Source organism: Anolis sagrei, chromosome 9 (genome assembly GCF_037176765.1).
Source record: "Anolis sagrei isolate rAnoSag1 chromosome 9, rAnoSag1.mat, whole genome shotgun sequence".
Classification (NCBI taxonomy): domain Eukaryota; kingdom Metazoa; phylum Chordata; class Lepidosauria; order Squamata; family Dactyloidae; genus Anolis; species Anolis sagrei.
Genome location: NC_090029.1, coordinates 3,579,211 through 3,600,188, shown reverse-complemented (window position 1 = coordinate 3,600,188; position 20,978 = coordinate 3,579,211). Strand labels below are relative to the sequence as shown.

At 47.2% G+C, this 20,978-nt stretch overlaps 1 protein-coding gene across 2 annotated transcripts in view; it reads right to left on the bottom strand.

Annotated features, from left to right (window-relative positions):
• The window catches only part of RORA (RAR related orphan receptor A), a 667,113-nt gene that overhangs the window by 205,943 nt on the left and 440,192 nt on the right, over window positions 1–20,978 (bottom strand). For both annotated transcript variants that reach the window (XM_067471240.1, XM_067471239.1), the window contains exon 2: window positions 20,155–20,184. In XM_067471240.1, the coding sequence (XP_067327341.1) occupies window positions 20,155–20,184 (30 nt within the window). The remainder of the gene's footprint in view (window positions 1–20,154; window positions 20,185–20,978) is intronic.

Genomic DNA, 20,978 nt, shown 5'->3' with positions numbered 1-20,978 from the left:
CAATGTGGTCCCAATCTTCAAGAAGGGAAAAAAGGATGACCCAAACAATGACCAATGTCCGGTCAGCCTCACGTCGATACCAGGCAAGATTCTGGAAAAGATTGTTAAGGAAGTGGTCTGCAAACACTTAGAAAGGAATGCGGTCATTGCTAAGAGTCAACATGGATTTATCAAAAACAAGTCATGCCAGACTCATCTGATCTCTTTTTTCGATAGAGTTACAAGCTGGGTAGATGCGGGGAATGCCGTGGATGGATTTCAGAAAGGCCTTCTGAAAGAAGGTCCCCCATGACCTTCTGGCAAGGAAACTAGTCTAATGTGGGCTAGGCAAAACTACGGTGAGGTGGATCTGGAATTGGTTAAATGGATGAACCCAGAGGGTGATTCTCCCCAAGGCTTCCTCTTCATCCTGGAAAGAAGTGACGAGTGGACTCCCTCAAGCAGGGTTCCATCCTGGGCCCGGTCCTGCTCAGGATCTTCATTCATGACTTAGATGAAGGGCGAGAAGGCATGATCATCAAGTTTGCAGACTACACCAAATTGGGAGGGAGAGCCAATAGTCCAGAGGACAGGAGCAGGATTCAAAACGATCTTGACAGATTAGAGAGATGAAGGGCCAAAACTAACAAAATGAAGTTCAACAGAGACAAATGCAAGAGACTCCACTTTGGCAGGAAAAACAAAATGCAAAGATACAAAATGGGGGACGATGAGGCCTGGCTCGAGAGCAGTACGTGTGAAAAAGATCTTGGAGTCGTCGTGGACAGGGAGTTAAACATGAGCCAGGAATGTGATGTGGCGGCAAAAAAAGCCAATGGGATTTTGTCCTGCATCAAGAGGAGCCTAGTGTCTGGATCTAGGGAAGTCATGCTCCGCATGCTCTATTCCGCTTTGGTTAGACCACACCTGGAATATTGTGTCCAATTCTGGGCACCAGAATTCAAGAGAGATATTGACAAGCTGGAATGTGTCCAGAGGAGGGTCAAGCTAAGTCTGAAACGACTTGAAAGCAAACAACAACAACAGCAATCCTACAACAATCCAAACAAAACTACAAGAAAGGAGATTCCATCTGAACATGAGGAAGAACTTCCTGATTACGAGAGCCATTCAGCAATGGAACTCACAGAAATTAATAAACAAATAGATAGACGGGAGGAGATCAGTCAAAACAGGAGAGCCGAACAGTAGTTTTGGTGGTCTGCCCGGCTCCGAGAGAAAAAGATAAGAAATTCTATTCTGCCTTGTTTAGACCACACCTGGAATATTGTGTCTGGGCACCACAATTGAAGAGAGATATTGACAAGCTGGAATGTGTCCAGAGGAGGGCGACTCAAATGATCAAGGGTCTGGAGAACAAGCCATATGAGGAGCGGCTTAAGGAGCTGGGCATGTTTAGCCTGAAGAAGAGAAGGCTGAGAGGAGATATGATGGCCATGTATACATATGTGAGAGGAAGCCACAGGGAGGAGGGAGCAAGCTTGTTTACTGCTTCTCTGGAGACTAGGACGCAATGGAGGAATGGCTTCAAACTACAAGAGAGGAGATTCCATCTGAACATGAGGAAGAACTTCCTGACTGTGAGAGCCGTTCAGCAGTGGAACTCTCTGCCCCGGAGTGGGGCGCAGGCTCCTTCTTTGGAAGCTTTGAAACAGAGGCTGGATGGCCAAGAGAGGAGATTCCATCTGAAGGAGGAGACATGCACAAGAAGTGGAAAGGGGGAGAAATCACCAAAGAAGAATTCAAACAAATAGCCAACATCTGTAGGGAAAGGTCCGCAAGGCAAAAGCACAAAACGATTAGGACAAGGAACAATGGCTTCAAACTACAAGAAAGGAGATTCCATCTGAACCTGAGGAAGAACTTCCTGACTGTGAGAGCCATTCAGCAGTGGAACTCTCTGCCCCGGAGTGTGGTGGAGGCTCCTTCTTTGGAAGCTTTTAAGCAGGGGCTGGATGGCCTTCTGTCAGGGGTGCTTTGAATGCAATATTCCTGCTTCTTGGCAGAATGGGGTTGGACTGGTTGGACTTTTTTGTTTGTTCTCTTTCGGTTGATTTGCGGGAGGAGCCTGTCCTGACAACTGGCGTGGTGTCGTAGTGTTAAGTATAGGCATAATGAACTCCAGTCACGGCTGCTTTGGGGCAAGAGCCTTTCCAACAAGGAATTCAGGTGGCATGTGCATAATTAAAGCATTCCCAAATGACAGATTCCAGTTGCAGCCAGGAGAGGCAGATCCAGCATTTTAACACAGTGGAGTTTGAACAGCAAATAAAAGTCAAACAAAGTTCTGAACTCAATAAATCTGTTCGCCTTTAAGACCCACTGTGGGTTTTATTGCTCGGCTTGTCTGGAGCTAACACAGCTCAGCGCCCTTTGGAATTTATGGAGACTTTAATCCTAAAGTGTAATGGGGGTAGGAAGTTTGCAGAGGCCATCCGCACCGTGCCAGTTTCTGGTTTGAAGGACTCAAAGTCCTCCTCCTTGAGGGGGTCATCTGATGGGATGAGATAGTATCAAAGAATCAAAGAGTTGGAAGAGACCTCATGGGCCATCCAGTCAGGTAATTTTCAACTGTAAGCAAACAGTATTTTGGTGCGCACCCCCCCCCCCCCAACCAATCATTGATATATATTTTCTGTTTGTTGTGGGAGTTCTGTGTGCCATATCTGGTTCAATTCCATCATTGGTGGAGTTCAGAATGCTCTTTGATTGTGTGTTGTTCATTCGTTCAGTCGTCTCCGACTCTTTGTGACCTCATGGACCATCCCACGCCAGAGCTCGCTGTCGGCCGTTACCACCCCCAGCTCCCTCAAGGTCAGTCCAGTCACTTCAAGGATGCCATCCATCCATCTTGCCCTTGGTCGGCCCCTCTTCCTTTTGCCTTCCACTTTCCCCAGCATCATTCCCTTCTCTAGGCTTTGCTGTCTCCTCATGATGTGGCCAAAGTACTTCAACTTTGTCTCTAGTATCTTTCCCTCCAGTGACCAGTCGGGCTTTCTTTCCTGGAGGATGGACTGGTTGGATCTTCTCGCAGTCCAAGGCACTCTCAGCACTTTCCTCCAGCACCACAGCTCAAAAGCATCGATCTTCCTTCGCTCAGCCTTCCCTGAGGTCCAGCTCTCACATCCGTAGGTGACTACAGGGAATACCATGGCTTTGACTAGGCAATGGATCTTGGTTGCCAGTCTGATGTCTCTACTCTTGACTATTTTATCGAGACTGGACATTGCTCTCCTCCCAAGAAGGAAGCGTCTTCTGATTTCCTGGCCACAGTCTGCATCTGCACTCATCTTTGCACCTAGAAATACAAACCCTGTCACGGCCTCCACAGTTTCTCCCTCTATTTCCCAGTTGTCAATCATTCTTGTTGCCATAATCTTGGTTTTTTTGATGTTTAGCTGCAACCCGGCTTTTGCGCTTTCTTCTTTCACCTTGATTAGAAGGCTCCTCAGCTCCTCCTCACTTTCGGCCATCTTTGATTGTAGGTGAACTATAATTTGCTTTAGGTATTATATTGTTGTATTGTGTTGATGCTAGCGGGGTACAAATAAAGTTATAATAATAATAATAATAATAATAATAATAATAATAATACATCCCAGTAACTACACTTGCCGCACTTGCTCCCTTGCCTGGCCCGCTTTGGGTCCGGAGGCGTGCCTGAAGACCCCGGCGTGTGCACCAAAAGTCACCTCTTCGCCTGACTTTCTCCTCAGCCATTGGGACCAAGAGAGAGAGAGAGAGAGAGAGAGAGGTGGAGATGCCCACCTTTCCTGAAGGTAGGCACAAAAACAAAGGAGGGAGCAGAAGTGGGTGATACCTCCAGCCGGAGGGGCTCTCTCTCTCTCTCTTGGTCCAGAGGTGTGCCTGAAGACCAAAAGTCTCTTCTTCTCCTGACTTTCTCCTCAGCCATTGGGACCAAGAGAGAGAAAGAGAGAGAGAGAGAGGTGGAGATGCCACCTTTCCTGAAGGTAGGCGCAAAAACAAAGGAGGGAGTGGAGGTGGGAGATACCTCCAGCCGGAGAGGCTCTCTTTCTCTCTCTCACTCTCTCTTGGTCCGGAGGTGTGCCTGAAGACCAAAAGTCACCTCTTCTCCTGACTTTCTCCTCAGCCATTGGGACCAAGAGAGAGAGAGAGAAAATGAGACAGAGGTGGAGATGCCCACCTTTCCTGAAGGTAGGCTCAAAAACAAAGGAGGGAGCGGAGGTGGGAGATACCTCCAGCTGGAGGGGCTCTCTCTCTCTCTCTCTCTCTCTCTCAGGAGAAGAGGCAGCTTTGGTGCGAATGCTGGGGTCTTCAAACACGCCTCTGGACCCGAAGCGGGCCAGATGCGGCAGCTCCGCCCCTTGGCCCACCCGCGGATTGGGGGGAGGAGAGGAGGCGGGCGGAGCACCGGGGGATTGGGAAAGGGAGCCGGTCATGGGGAAGGGATCGAGCGCGGAGAACGATTGAGCGCCGGCTCTGCTCGTGCACCCGGTGTCCGGGTGGAGCAGGAACGAGAGGGGCGAGGCGAGGCTGAAGGGCCCGGCCCCTTTGGGAAGAGGATCGCCCGGCAGCGAGGCAAGAAAGCCGAGGCTCCCCCGGACTGCGAGGGCTGTTGTGAGCTGAGGGGGCGCTCCTCAAGTGGCGGTCGAGGGGCATTTACAGAGGCGCCTCTGCGCCCCTGGCAAAAAAAAAAGTGTTCTGCGACCGCTTACTTCGCAGAATGGAGAAGCCACCTCTGCATCCAGTCCAACCCCCCACCAAGAAGCAGGAAAATTGCATTCAAAGCACCCCTGGCGTTTTCGGTTTGCATTTTCGGTTTTTCTCTGTTGTAATTTGTTGTCTGGGCTTGGCATCATGAGTCCCCATCGGGGAAATGATGGCGAGGTATAAATAAAGATTATTATTATTATTATTATTATTATTAAAAGAATCCCACACCTTGTGTGACTGTGGAGCAGAACAGACAACTCCACATCTGTATGCTTGTCCACAATGCCTTGCTAATGTACAGAGGAGGAATTGTTGGAGGCTACAGACAATGCTGTTGCTGTTGCCCGTTTTTGGTCAAAAGATATTTGACTGCCTACGCGCCTTCTATTTTTATCAGTTTTAGACTAATTTATGCAATGATTTTGATACGAAATAAATAAATGCAAGAGGAAGAGGGAGGAAGAAGAAGAAGAAGAAGAAGAAGAAGAAGAAGAAGAGAAGCAGAGGAGGAAGATGAAATGAAGAATAAGTTGAGAAGAAATGGAAAAAGAGGGAGAATGGGAGAAAGATGATAGAAAGGGGAGGAGAAGAGAAAAAATAAATACATACAAGAGGAAGAGGGAAGAAGAAGAAGAGGAGGAGGAGGAGGAGGAGGAGGAGGAGGGGGAGGGGGAAAAGGATGAAAGAAGAAGAAGAAGAAGAGAAGCAGAGGAGGAAGAGGAAATGTAGAATAAGTAGAGAAGAAATGGAAAAAGAGGGAGAATGGGAGAAAGATGATAGAAAGGGGAGGAGAAGAGAAAAAAAATACATACAAGAGGAAGAGGGAAGAAGAAGAAGAAGAAGAAGAAGAAGAAGAAGAAGAAGAAGAAGAGGAGGAGGAAGAGGATGGAAGAAGAAGAAGAAGGAGAAGAAGAGGAGGAGGAGGATGGAAGAAGAAGAGGAGGAGGAGGAGGAGGAAGAGAATGGAAGAAGAAGAAGAAGAAGAAGAAGAAGAAGAGAAGCAAAGGAGGAAGAGGAAATGAAGAATGAGTAGAGAAGAAATGGAAAACGATGGAGAACAGGAGAAAGATGATAGAAAGGGAAGGAGAAGAGAAAAATACATACAAGAGGAAGAAGGAAGCAGAAGAAAAGGAGGAGGAGGAAGAGGATGGAAGAAGAAGAAGAAGAAGAAGAAGGAGAAGAAGAGGAGGAGGAGGATGGAAGAAGAAGAGGAAGAGGAGGAGGAGGAAGAGGAAATGAAGAATAAGTAGAGAAGAAATGGAAAAAGAGGGAGAACAGGAGAAAGATGATAGAAAGGGGAGGAGAAGAGAAAAAAATAAATACATAGAAGAGGAAGAGGGGAAAAGAAGAAGAAGAAGAGGAGGAGGAGGAGGAGGAGGAGGGGGAGGAGGAGGGGGAGAGGATGGAAGAAGAAGAAGAGGAGGAGGAGGAGGAGGAAGCAGCAGCGAAGAGAAGATGAAGGAGAGAAGGAGGAGAGTACAAGAAGAGGAAGAACAGGAGGGAGAGGGCAAAAGAAGAAAAAGAGGAGTAGAGAGGAAGAGGAAAGAAAGACTACATAGAGAAGGAAGAAGGGAAAAGTAGTAGTAGAAGTAGTAGTAGTAGTAGTAGAAGAAGAAGAAGAAGAGGAAAGCTTGTTTCTTGGAGGATGAAACCAAGGTGTGCGTCTCTTTGCTTCGCCACTTTCTTTTCTGATTAGAAATCAAAGATGTGACAAATCATGAAGCACTTCTGGGTGGTTTCAAATGGTCACGTCGGCCTGGAGCTTTGTGGCTGCGACCGAATTAATTTCCTGCATTCATTTGCATGTGGAGAAGGCATTATTTTTAAGCAGACGTGGAGGACATTCAGACACGACTGGCATTCACATTATGAAGAACACTGTGTCCAAAATCCATCTGCTGGAGTGGACACATCATGTGCGGTTGTATCCTGTCCTTCAAAACTCAAGCGACTGCTACACTCGCAGCAGACCATCGTTACGTATTATGCCTTTTTCTTTATGTTGATGCATTTTAGGGTCTGATTGGTGGAAGTCTCAAACAACTCCAAAAAAAAGGTTAAAAAGTTAGGAAACCCAATTTCCTGGAGTGTGTCATCTCATTTAGGGCATTGCCAAGACAATTTGCATTTGAGAGGAGAAATCAAAATCACCCCCCTTTCCAATTACATGCTAATTAATTCAGAGCACAAGCTACGGGAAAGTTTTTTGGTGCGAGTCTTACTGAAATGTGTGGGAGTTTCTATATGAGCGTTCCTTATCGAATTCAGTGGTTAGGTTCACACGCGTTCCTTCCTCTGACAAGCTCAAGGTGGCAGTCAAGGCTTCCCATGTCTCCATTTGCTCCTCACGACAATCCTGTGAGGCAGGCCAGACAGACAGGGTGTGACTGATCTGAGGTCAACACGGAGTTTCATGACTGGCTGGAGACTTGAACCTCGATACCTCACTTCATCTTGGAAAGAAGTGACGAGTGGAGTGCCACAAGCGGGTTCCCCCCTGGGCCCGGTCCTGTTCAACATCTTTATTAATGACTTAGATGAAGGGTTAGAAGGCAGGATCATCAAGTTTGCAGACGGGACCAAATTGGGAGGGAGAGCCAGTTCTCCAGAGGACAGGAGCAGGATTCAAAAAGATCTTGACAGATTAGAGAGATGATGGGCCAAAATATGGCACACAGAACTTTCATGACGAACAGAAAATATCTATCATAGAACATGCCTAGCTCCTTAAGCTGCTCCTCATAGGGCTTGTTCTCCAGACCCTTGATCATTTGAGTCGCCCTCCTCTGGACACATTCCAGCTTGTCAATATCTCTCTTCAATTGTGTTGCCCAGAATTGGACACAATATTCCAGGTGTGGTCTAACCAAGGCGGAATAGAGCATGGGGAGCATGACTTCCCTAGATCTAGACAATAGGCTCCTCTTGATACAGGCCAAAATCCCATTGGCTTTTTTTTGCTGGCACATCACATTGTTGGCTCATGTTTAACTTGTTGTCCACGAGGACTCCAAGATCTTTTTCATACATCCTGCTCTCGAGCCAGGCATTGTCCCCCATTCTGTCTCTTTGCATTTCGTTTTTTCTGCCCAAGTGGAGTCTCTTGCATTTGTCCCTGTTGAACTTCATTTTGTTAGTTTTGGCCAATCATCTCTCTAATCTGACTCCAAGATCTTTTTCACACGTACTGCTCTCGAGCCAGGCATCGTCCCCCATTCTCTATCTTTGCATTTCGTTTTTTCCTGCCCAAGTGGAGTATCTTGCATTTGTCCCTGATGAACTTCATTTTGTTAGTTTTGGCCATTCATCTCTGTAATCTGACTCCAAGATCTTTTTCACATGTACTGCTCTCGAGCCAGGCATCGTCCCCCATTCTGTCTCTTTGCATTTTGTTTTTTCTGCCCAAGTGGAGTATCTTGCATTTGTCCCTGTTGAACTTCATTTTGTTAGTTTTGGCCACTCATCTCTCTAATCTGACTCCAATGTCTTTTTCACACGTCCTGCTCTCGAGCCAGGCATTGTCCCCCATTCTGTCTCTTTGCATTTTGTTTTTCCTGCCCAAGTGGAGTATCTTGCATTTGTTGTTAGTTTTGGCCAATCATCTCTCTAATCTGACTCCAAGAACATTTTCACACATACTGCTCTCGAGCCAGGCATCGTCCCCCATTCTCTATCTTTGCATTTCGTTTTTTCCTGCCCAAGTGGAGTATCTTGCATTTGTCCCTGTTGAACTTCATTTTGTTAGTTTTGGCCAATCATCTCTCTAATCTGTGAAATGTTTAAAGCTTTAACATTGGCTCTGAATGTTGGGGTTCAGTCTGATCCTGATCTGTGTGAACAGGATTCTCTGATAGTTTTTCAAACTGAGCAAGCTCTCCCTGACTCTGACAGTGTGGAATCTGTTGTTGATGCAGAGGTCAGTGGGAATGAAAACGAAACCCAGCAGTTAGAAGAGAATGTTTTGGAAGTTAGCCGTGATATCTCCCCACCTGGGCTTGATAATGAGGTCCGAAGAGAACAGATAGTGAGAGATAGATTTGTTTCCCAAGGTCACAGCGCCTTCAGCAGAAAGAGGCCCAAACAGAAAAGTCAAGGGGCGTTTCTAAGAATAGCTTCTTTGGTTTAAGAGCATCCCTGCCGGGTGCTTCTTTAGATCAAGCAACGTTCGGGACTGTGGCTGGTCTTGGCAGAATTCCTGTGTTCCATGGCCAGTAATCCCAGAGGTTTATAGTTTCCAAGTTCATGGTTAGTAAAAGGCTAACAGACTCCTGGTTATTGTTTTGTGGCTTTTGAAGTTTTGCTCAAGTTCAGAGATCCTATTGACTACGGTGTTTTTCTGTGGCTTTTTTACTCTGCATTTACCTTTCTTTTGTAATCAATTTTTCATCAATAAACAAGGATTGCTTTTCCTACAGTCCAGAGTGGTGGAGTTCATCTTATGGTCTTGCTTCTTGAACTGGGATGCAACACTGAAGTAGGGCGCCATTACCATGCAAAAGCCAACCAAATTAGCCTCGTGCGTTGAAGATGAAAGAGTGTGCAGGGAAGGAGTGTGAGTGATGGCCAGCTAATCGGAGGAAAACAAATAGCCACGTGTTGCAATCGTTGCTGCGCGAGGAATTTGAAACAGCTGGCGAGGAACAGGTGCTCCTTCCTTCCCAGCCAAGGGGTGGAAAAATATCAATTGTAAAACCCAGCAGTTTATTAAAAAAGGGAAAGTTGGCACCAGGAGGAGGGAAGAGGGAGGTGGGGAGTTGTCTGGAGGATTGTTTTACCAGGGCAAACAGTCGTTCAAGGACAAGCAAGAAAACTTGGCTGCTATTTGAGGCAACTTCATTATAAAATCATTTTTAATAAGCAATCTTAACAAAGGGAGGGAGGCCTCTTGCAGAAAAGCCTCGAGGGAGCTCCAGGCTGCCCGGTTAAGTTATTAGGCAGAAACACACGGGGGACCAAACAGCCATTTTACTGGCCTCGGGGGACAGGATTCAGTTTCCTCCTGTTCTCCAGAGGCATTCGGTGCTAATAGAGCAGGCCCTTAACTTGCGTTTCGGGAAAGTTCTGACTTTCCTGAGAAAAGTAGGTGTTTGGTTCGGGGTTTTTTTAAAAAAAAACACTCTTGACTTTCCACTCAGAAGACTTAGCAGAGAAACTGAAGCTGAGCATGCCCCCCCCCCCCCATAAGAGGTAGTAACTTATAGTTCTGCAAAGGGCAAGGGCACCAGACTGCACAATAGGGGTTAAGCCTTGGTCAATTTGCCAAGACACTAACAACCATTTGAGATTGGCTTCGCTGGCCTCACCAAGGTATCCAGGACCCTTTTGGCGCAGTCCTCGGGTCCTCCTCTCTTGAGGGGACCCTGCTAAAAGTAGCTCGATATCACAAGGACCCCAGGAGGCTTCCCCCAAATTGGGAAACAAGTCGTCCAGGAATCCCTGGCTGCTCTAAATGAGTCCAAGTCCCCTTTCAGGGCCAGATCAACTACACCCAAGAGTACTGAAGGAACGAGAGGAAGTCATCTCGGAACCATTGGCAACCATCTTTGAGAGTTCTTGGAGAACGGGAGAAGTTCCAGCAGATTGGAGGAGGGCCAATGTAGTCCCAATCTTCAAGAAGGGAAAAAAGGATGACCCAAACAACTACCGTCCGGTCAGCCTCACGTCGATACCGGGCAAGATTCTGGAAAAGATTGTGAAGGAAGCGGTCTGCAAACACTTAGAAACAAATGCGGTCATCGCTAATAGTCAACATGGATTTATCAAAAACAAGTCATGCCAGACTAATCTGATCTCTTTCTTCGATAGAGCTACAAGCTGGGTAGATGCGGGGAATGCCGTGGATGTAGCGTACCTGGATTTCAGGAAGGCCTTCTTTGACAAGGTCCCCCATGACCTTCTGGCAAGGAAACTAGTCCAATGTGGGCGAGGCAAAACTACGGTGAGGTGGATCTGGAATTGGTTAAATGGACAAACCCAGAGGATGATTCTCCCCAAGGCTTCTTCTTCACCCTGGAAAGAAATGACAAGTAGAGTGCCTCAGGGTTCCGTCCTGGGCCCGGTCCTGTTCAACATCTTTATTAATGCCTTAGATGAAGGGCGAGAAGGCAGGATCATCAAGTTTGCAGACGATACCATATTGGGAGGGAGAGCCAAGACTCCAGAGGACAGGAGCAGGACTCAAAACGATCTTGACAGATTAGAGAGATGAATGGGCAGTGGAACCTTTTCTTCGTAGGCCGCAGCCTGGAAGTCAGTGAGCTGGCCTCCATGTTGGGAAGGCAGCTCAGGATGGCGGACATGATGGTATAGGCAGAGAGGCAAGGAGAGGAGTCAGTTAACTCCTGATTGGTTCAGACCCCAAGGGGAGGAGTTTAAGGAGAGTGTAAATAGGCTGTCATTTCTGACAGAAGGGGGAGAGAAGGATTTGATCTAGCAGAGAAAAGATCAGGATTTCAGACAGGGAGAAGAGAGTTTCTTAGTGAGCTAGGAATTAGCTGTTCGCCCGTCGCCCAATCACGGTGGGGAACGTCAGGGAAGCCTGGGCGGGAAGTTTGAACTCTACAACTTTGAATTTGTTATAAATGTGACTGTATTGGTGCATCTCCTCATGCTCTGCTGGTGAATGACTGCGGCTCTGCAACCTTTTCAGCTGAATTGCTAATAAAAGCCTCAGTGGCCATTTCTTCAACCTTGGTGAGATTTATTTGGGAAAAATCAGGGAAAATTCTGGGCTTTTCTCCTCTTTTGCTTGCCAAGGGTTTCAGACTCTATTTGGTGGGTCTAAGGGCTCCTCTCTCCTGGGCAGGAGCCTCCAAATTCTAGCTCGATATCAAAACCTCTCCAAAAAGTATTGGCACCTGGCTCTGAAATCTTGGTAATTCTGCACATTCCCTTTCTCCGAAAGTGGGTGAAACTTTTAAAAAAATTTCAAGATCGGAAATGATGGCAATTCTACAAAGGTGATGGGAGAAGAAGGCTCCTAAATATGTCCTTCAGTTGAAAGTCAATAGAAGAAGAGATTTTCCAGGTCTAAAACTGTGGTAATTCTGTTTAGTAAAGGTACAGGGTTTCCCCTGACATTGTGTTGATCGTTAATGCATCACTGGAGCAGGGTGTTTTTCCATCTCAACTAAAACAGGCTGTGGTTCGTCCACTCCTGAAAAAGGCTTCCCTTGACTCCACGGTGCTGAACAACTACAGGCCAATCTCCAACCTCCCTTTCTTGGGCAAGATGCTGGAGCGGGTGGTCGCCTCCCAGCTCCAGGGCTTTCTGGATGGCATCAACTACCTAGATCAGTCACAGTCTGGTTTCAGGCCTGGTCACGGCACCAAGACGGCTTTGGTCACCTTGGTGGATGACCTCCGTAGAGAGCTGGACAGGGGGAGTGTGACCCTGCTGGTTCTCTTGGATATTTCAGCGGCTTTCGATACCATCGATCATGGTATCCTTCTGGGAAGACTCTGGGATGGGTCTCGGGGGTGAAGTCGAGCATGCCCCCCCCCCCCCAACAAGGGATGGTAACATAGTTCTGCAAAGGACAAGGGTACCAGACTGCACGATATGGGTTAAGTCTTGGTCAATTTGCCAAGACCCTATCAACAATGAGGACCCCATGAAACTTCGGGAATGGCTAGACCTTGGGGTCTCTGCCTCTCTCTCGAGCTGTAGTTTTCCAAGGACCATGGGATCGGCTTCCATCCCAGTGCTGCAGGGCTTTGTGTCTTGACCCAGTGGAACTCCATAGACTCCCTTTGGTGGCTTTTTGAATTCTGCTACATTCCTGGACTTCACTCTCTTCAAGGACTCGCTCTCTACCCATGAACTTTCTTCAAGACAACTTATGAATTCATGCTGTGTCCTGATATCGTCTGCTTTTTGTAATTGGTATTATTAATTTCTTTCTATTTTTTATGTTTCCTTGTATTCCTGACCCTTTGCCCCTTCTCCCTCCAAAGAAATATGTAAGGGAACCCCCTGGCCTTCAGAAACAAAAGCCATTAGCGATTACTGAAACCTCCCACCAAAGACACATTTGTAGGGATAAAAGAAGGAGATTCTTATCTCTAGCATCAGAAATGGTCCACTAGAGTAAAGAATTGTTTGGCAAAAGTTTCTGTCACTCTTCAAGTAAGATAAGGGGAAATCTTCCCCTCTGCTTTTGTTTACTTCCCATTGATAGCATTAACCTCAGGCTGCCATCATTGTCCTCCTGTCTCACAGCCAGGAAGGATCTGGATATTTTTACACATGTTGATTCACAACACTCATGAACACAATAGATCGGCCCTGTTTGAGCTTTTTGTTGCAGGCCACATGGCATTTCCTTTGTTTAAAGACTCCTTCCCAGATTCCTTTGTGCTCTCTCATCCCGCCTCCCTCTCTCCTGATTTACTGTTGCCACCAGATGGCAGGAGCCTTCCCATTGGATCCAATGCACCGCTAAAGCTTCCTGATTGGTCCTGAAGCCCAGGGGGCGGGAGGGCCGCCTCCCAGCTGTTCGCCAGTCACCCAATCATGGCGGGGGAACGTCAGGGAAGCCGGGGCGGGAAGTTTGAACTCTAGAACTTTGAATTTGCTATAAATATGACTGTATTGGTGTATTCTCCTCATGCTCTGCTGGCGAATGATTGCGGCTCTCACCACACTAAAACAGTGGATGTGGCTCTTAATGAGACATGCCGCATTATCACAGGGTGTCTGCACCCTACACCACTGGAGAAATTACACTGCTTAGCTGGTATCGCACCACCTGACATCCGCCGGGAAGTAGCAGCCAATAGTGAAATGACCAAGGCAGAGACATCTCCAGCTCATCCCTTGTTTGGGTTCAGCCAGCACATCAACGACTTAAATCAAGAAATAGTTTTCTAAGATCTACAGAGACACTCACTGGAACACCCCAGCAAGCGAGAGTCCAAAAGTGGCAGGCTGAAACCCAGAACCTCAATCAATGGGGGACTCCCCCCGGGCACACAGCGGACTGGGCGACTTGGAAGGTGCTGAACAGACTGCACTCGGGCACCACGAGATGCAGAGCCAACCTTCAGAAATGGGGCTACAAAATGGAATCCATGACATGCGAGTGTGGAGAAGAGCAAACCACTGACCACCTGCTGCAATGCACCCTAAACCCTGCCACATGCACAATGGAGGACCTCCTTGTGGCAACACCAGAGGCACTCCAAGTGGCCAGATACTGGTCAAAGGACATTTAGTCAACTATCAAGCTTGCAAAATCTGTGTCTTTTGTATGTTTGTTTGTTTGTTCTTTAAAAAATGTAATACAACTGTTCGGTTGCCTGACACGATAAATAAAACAAGCCCCATTGAATCTGTGGGTTTTCCCTAGATGTGGACTGACCATTGGAGCACCCCACAGGGAACCAGCCTTTCAGAGAGCATGAAAAACACTTGAGGAAGCCCACCGGTTTGTCAAAATGAAACGCAACGTTCAGCCACTTCACAATCAAACTCTAATAGGCAATGCAGCGTCTCCTTGATTAAGACATAATGGAAGCAGTTCGGTGCATGTTGTGAAAGTCAGGCGGCACATTGTACTGTCAGGGAAACTAGTATTACTGGGTGCCCGAGGGACGGCTACATTGCACCCAACACATTTTAGCACCCTGACAGTCTCTGTTGATAATGCTCCCTGGAATGAACACATCATGCGAGTTAAAAGCCCAGCTCCACTGAATTCTTGCAGAACGATAAGGACAAATCTGCTGATAGTGGGGAAAGAGCAAAGAGGAAATCAGCAAGGATAAGACTCCTCTGGAAAAAAAGAAATCTCTCTTGGATTTGTTTATATTCTTTGCAATGAGAACGGAAGAGTTTCCTTCTGCAGCTTTCAATGTTTTCTCTGGAATCATAAGGACGAGAAGATGATATTGGGCTGGCTTCTGATGAATCCTAGAATCCAAGAGTTGGAAGAGACCTCCTGGGCCATCATCCAGTCCAACCCCATTCTGCCAAGAAGCAGGAGTATCGCATTCAAAGCACCCCTGACAGATGGCCATCCAGCCTCTGTTTCAAAGCTTCCAAAGAAGGAGCCTCCACCACACTCCCTCCGGGGCAGAGAGTTCCACTGCTGAACGGCTCTCACAGTCAGGAAGTTCTTCCTCATGTTCAGGTGGAATCTCCTCTCTTGTAGTTTGAAGCCATTGTTCTGCTTCCTAGTCTCCAGGGAAGCAGAAAACAAGCTTGCTCCCTCCTCCCTGTGGCTTCCTCTCACATATTTATACATGGCTATCATATCTCCTCTCAGCCTTCTCTTCTGAAGTATTAGAGTGGTTCATAGCGAATGTCCCCTTGCTGCAGTGCAAAATCTTCTCATCAGTCCAAGCTTAAAACAATCAACCCAGTAATAAAGATTAGGCATGGTTAGGTTCGGTCGGAATCTTCGTAATTCGGAATAAATTCGGAAAATGTTGCTTTTTGAAGAGATTTCGAAGGTTGAGCAATGCCTCGAGAGCAGTATGTGTGAAAAAGATCTTGGAGTCCTTGTGGACAACAAGTTAAACATGAGCCAGGAATGTGATGTGGCGGCAAAAAAAAGCCAATGGGATTTTGGCCTGCATCAAGAGGAGCCTAGTGTCTAGATCTAGGGAAGTCATACTCCCCATGCTCTATTCCGCCTTGATTAGACCACACCTGGAATATTGTGTCCAATTCTGGGCACCACAACTGAAGAGAGATATGGACAAGCTGGAATGTGTCCAGAGGAGGGTGACTAAAATGATCAAGGGTCTGGAGAACAAGCCCTATGAGGAGCGGCTTAAGGAGCTGGGCATGTTTTGCCTGAAGAAGAGAAGGATGAGAGGAGACATGATAGCCATGGATAAATATGTGAGAGGAAGCCACAGGGAGGAGGAGGGAGCAAGCTTGTTTTCTGCTTCCTTGGAGACTAGGACGCAATGGAACAATGGCTTCAAACTACAAGAGAGGAGATTCCATCTGAACATGAGGAAGAACTTCCTGACTGTGAGAGCCGTTCAGCAGTGGAACTCTCTGCCCCGGAGTGTGGTGGAGGCTCCTTCTTTGGAAGCTTTTAAACAGAGGCTGGATGGCCATCTGTCAGGGGTGCTTTGAATGCAATATTCCTGCTTCTTGGCAGAATGGGGTTGGACTGGATGGCCCAGGAGGTCTCTTCCAACTCTTTGATTCTATGATTCTAGGGGGGACTCAAGACGGCTTACATCCGGCACAATTCGGTGCCCCACAATTACAATAAAATGCAATAGCAATCACACAATAGATTAAAAACAGACAATTAATACAGTACAATATAACACAATACAATATCAACTAAAACCGCTCTAAAGCCCACATTCATCAATCCGTTTAGCATTGCCATAGTCCTTTCCAACTCTAGTCATCATTACCTTGTTACCCTGCCAGACTACCCAAATGCCTGGTCCCATATCCATGTTTTTAGTTTCCTTCTAAATGAGAGGAGGGATGTTGACAACCTAATTTTCCCGGAGAGTGAATTCCACAGGCGAGGGGCCACCACTGAGAAGGCCCTGTCTCTCGTCCCCACCAGCCTCACTAGTGATAAAGGTGGGGCCGAGAGCAGGGCCTCCCCAGAAGATCTTAAACTCCGTGGTGGGACATAGGAGGAGATACGTTTTTTTTCCCGTAGTTACCCAAGCCTAGTATGTATGTTTTGTGTAGATGTGAACTCTGTTGTAAATTTACCCTCAGCACCCCCCTCTCCCCTTTCCCTCCCCTTCTTCCCCTGTCTTTCTAATACGTTTTGAAAACTTAATAAAGATTATTTAAAAAAACATGCCCCAACTTGCCTATCTTGTAAATATACAGTTTAATTGTTTGGCTATCTATTGCTTTCTATTAATGTTGTTTGCATCTGTTAAATTGCCTCCACTGCTTAATTGTTTGGCTCCTCCCCTTACTGGAGAAGAGGGCAGGGCTTTCTATCAGATACACATGAGAAAGAGACTTGGTTCTAAAGCCCTTAATTAAGTTACCTCTCATCACCAATTCTAAAGTTTTTACCCTTGGGACTCATGCTTCATGCCCCGATCTCCCTGGACAACATTGAGGAGACCCAAGTGCCTTTAAACCGGTCCTTCGGCATCAAAAGAAAGACTCTGTGCCTTCAACATAGGCCATTGGACTGGGGGTTGTGTTTGTTCCGACCTTCACAGCCATTGAGAAAAGAGGGAACAGGAAAAGCTTCTCAGCTGCCAAATCTCCTTGGACCCAAGACAACCAGAGACTGTAATGTATATTTCCTTTATCCCCTTTGAAACTTCCAGCTTATTGCCTTAAAGCAGGGGTCCCCAAACTACGGCCCGCGGGCCATTTCCGGCCCGCCAAGGGCCCCAATCTGGCCCGCGGAGGAGGAGCGCCCCCCCCCCCACACAGTGCCCCTCCGTTGGCTGGCTCACGCTGTCCATGGGGCCTGATGGACAGCTTGAGCCAGCCAAGGGAGGCTGCTCCGCATGGTCTACTTGTGAGTAAAGCACCCCGCGAAGTGCTTTACTCACAAGTAGGCCGCGCGGGCCTGCTCCTCCCTTGGCAGGCTCACGCTGTCCATTGGGCCTGACGGACAGCGTGAGCCAGCCAAGGGAGGCTGCTCCGCGTGGTCTACTCGCAAGTAGGCCGCGCGGGCCTGCTCCCCCCTTGGCAGGCTCATGCTATCTATCAGGCCTGATGGACAGTGTGAGCCAGCCAAGGGAGGCTGCTCTGCATGGTCTACTCGCGAGTAAAGCACCTCGCGAGGTGCTTTACTCACAAGTAGGCCGCATGAGCCAGCCAAGGGAGGCTGCTCCGCGTGGTCTACTCGCAAGTAGGCCGCGCGGGCCTGCTCCCCCCTTGGCAGGCTCATGCTATCCATCAGGCCTGATGGACAGCGTGAGCCAGCCAAGGGAGGCTGCCCAGGCGCTACATGCAGTCATGCTGGCCACATGACCTTGGAGATGTCTATGGACAACGCTGGCTCTTCGACTTAGAAATGTAGATGAGCACCACAGAGTCAGACACGACTGGACTTCATGTCAGAGGAAAACCTTTAACTAGGAAAATTGTGGAAGATCCAGGGTGGGAGAAAGAACTCTTGTCTGTTGGAGTTAGGTATGACTGTTTCAATTGGCCACCTTGATTGCCATTTCATAGCCTGACAGTTTTTAGGGAGAATCCTTTGTTGAGAGATGATTAGCTGGCCCTGATTGTTTCTCGTCTGGAGTTCCCCTGTGTTTGAGTGTTGTTCTTTATTTACAGTTATAATTTTAGAGTTTTTTAAATACTGGCAGCCAGATTTTGTTCAGATGAGAAATAGGAAGATTTCCCATTCTCTGCTCCTGGAATTACTGCCTAAAGAGGGCGAGAAAGAACCCTTCCACATAGCAAAATAAGATATGTGCAATGTGCATAGGAATTTTTCAATTGATTAAAAAAAAAAAAACTCTAGTCCGGCCCTCCATTGGTCTGAGGGACAGTAAACTGGCCCCCGGTTTAAAAAGTTTGAGGACCCCTGCCTTAAAGGGATAACTCTTTGTGAACAATAAAACCTATTTTGAGTTATCTACAGTGTTTTGGTCCTTGGGAGTTCCAGTTCTCTAAAGGAAGGCAAGAAGCAATCCCCTGGGGGAAAGATGTCGCGTCTATGTCTCTTTCACTAAGAGTTAGAGCCCCCAGGCGTGACGGCATACATATTGAAGTTAGGCTTAACCCAAAAGAATGTTTGGTTGCATACTGCGGTGGCAAAAACAGAAGAATGGCCTGCCCCAGGGGAGCGTGCTTGCTCCATCAACAGTCAACATTTACACAAACGATCAGCCACTGACAGAAGGGACAGAGAGTTTCATCTATGCTGATGATTGTGCCATCACCGCTCAAGCAGGGAGCTTTGAAATGCTGGAACAGATGCTCTGTGAAGCTTTAGGTGCTCTTACTACCTACTATGGGGAAAACCAACTGATTCTTAATCAATCTAAAATGCAAGCATGTGCTTATCACAGGGAAAACCAGCTGATTCCTAATCCATCTAAAACACAGACATGTGCCTTTCATCTCAAGAACAGACAAGCATCCCGAGCTCTGAGGATTATGACCTGGGAAGGAATCCCACTGGAGCATTGCAGCGCACCCAAGTACCTGGGAGTCACTCTGGACCGTGCTCTGACCTACAAGAAGCACTGCCTGAACATCAAGCAAAAAGTGGGTGCTAGAAACAATATCATACGAAAGCTGAGTGGCACAACCTGGGGATCACAACCAGATACAGTGAAGACATCTGCCCTTGTGCTATGCTACTCTGCTGCTGAGTACGCATGCCCAGTGTGGAACACATCTCACCACGCTAAAACAGTGGATGTGGCTCTGAATGAGCCATGCCGCATTATCACGGGGTGTCTGCACCCTACACCACTGGAGAAATTACACTGCTTAGCCGGTATTGCACCACCTGACATCCGCCATGAAGTAGCAGCCAATAGTGAAAGGACCAAGGCAGAAACATCTCCAGCTCATCCCCTGTTTGGGTATCAGCCAGCACGTCAACGACTTAAATCTAGACATAGTTTTATAAGATCTACAGAGACACTCGCTGGAACACCTCAGCAAGCGAGAGTCCAAAAGTGGCAGGCTCAAACCCAGAACCTCAACCAATGGCTGATACCAAATGAGAGACTCCCCCCTGGGCACACAGAAGAAGACTGGGCGACTTGGAAGATGCTGAACAGACTGCGCTCTGGCACCACGAGATGCAGAGCCAACCTTCAGAAATGGGGCCACAAAGTAGAATCCTCGACATGCGAGTGCGGAGAAGAGCAAACCACTGACCACCTGCTGCAATGCAACCTGAGCCCCGCCACATGCACAATGGAGGACCTTCTTGCAGCAACAGCGGAAGCACTCCAAGGGGACAAATACTGGTCAAAGGACATTTAACCAACTACCAAACGCACAAGTTGTGTATTTTTCTGTTTGTTTGCTTTGTTCTGTTAGAAATGTAATATAATTGACTGGTTGCTCTGACATGACAAATAAATAAATAAATACTAACGATCAGCCCCAACCACCACTCACGAAGAGCTTTATATATGCTGATGACCTTGGCCTAACAACACAAGCAAAATTTTTTGAAACAGTTGAGTTCCAACTTACTCATGCCTTGAAAGATCTCTCCAGCTACTCCAAAGATAAGCACCTGAAGCCTAACCCTTCCAAGACAGAAGTGTGTGCTTCCACCTATGCAACCGTGAAGCCAAAAGGAAATTGAGGGTTGCCCTGCCTCATGTACAGAGGAAGAATTGTTGGGAGGCTACAGACAATGCCGTTGCTGTTGCCTGTTTTTGGTCAAAAGATATTTAGCCGCCTGCGCTCCTTCTATTTTTATCGGTTTTATACTCATTTATGCAACGCTTTTGATACGAAATAAATAAACCGCAAAACCAGTTGTCTCATGCAGAAGAAAGGAAGACCTTACTTACATGTGTGAGTCTTCTTCGTGACAGAAATACCTAGGAGGAAGAGAAAAGAATCATCGTTAGCAAATATACTGGGACAATCCTGATTGCTTTATCATTGGAAAACTGAACCTGGGAGCACTTCGGAGACTCATTAAAGCCTTGGCTGGTTGCAGTGCTCATTTCGTCGGGTGCCAGAAATGGAAATTAGGGAGAGGAGAAAGTGATTATTCTAACCACATCTTCTAGGAAAAATGTCTGCCTAACATAATGCTTCTCAACCTTCCTGACGCCACGACCCCTTAATCCAGTTCCTCATGTTGTGGTGACCCCCAACCATAACATTATTCTCATTGCTACTTCATAATTGTAATTTTGCTACTGGTATAAATCGTCATAACGGTGCTCCATGCACATGACCTGGAAGGTGTCTATGGACAATGCCGGCTCTTCAGCTAACAAATGGAGATGAGCACCACACCCCAGAGTCGGACACGACTAGACTTCATGTCAGGGAATGACCTTTACCTTTACCTATGAATCGTCATGTAAATATCGGATATACAGGATGTATTTTCATTCACTGGACCAAATTTGGCACAAAGACCCTACATGCCCAAATTTGAATACTGGTGGGGTTGGGGAGGGACTGATTTTGTCATTTGGGAGTTGTAGTTGCTGGGATTTACAGTTCGCCTACTATCAAAGAGCATTTTGAACTCCACCAACAATGGAATTGGTACCAAACTCCTACGACGAACAGAAAATACAAGAAGGGTTTGGTGGGCATTGACCTTGAGTTTGGGAGTTGTAGTTCACCTACATCCAGAGTGCACTGTGGACTCAAA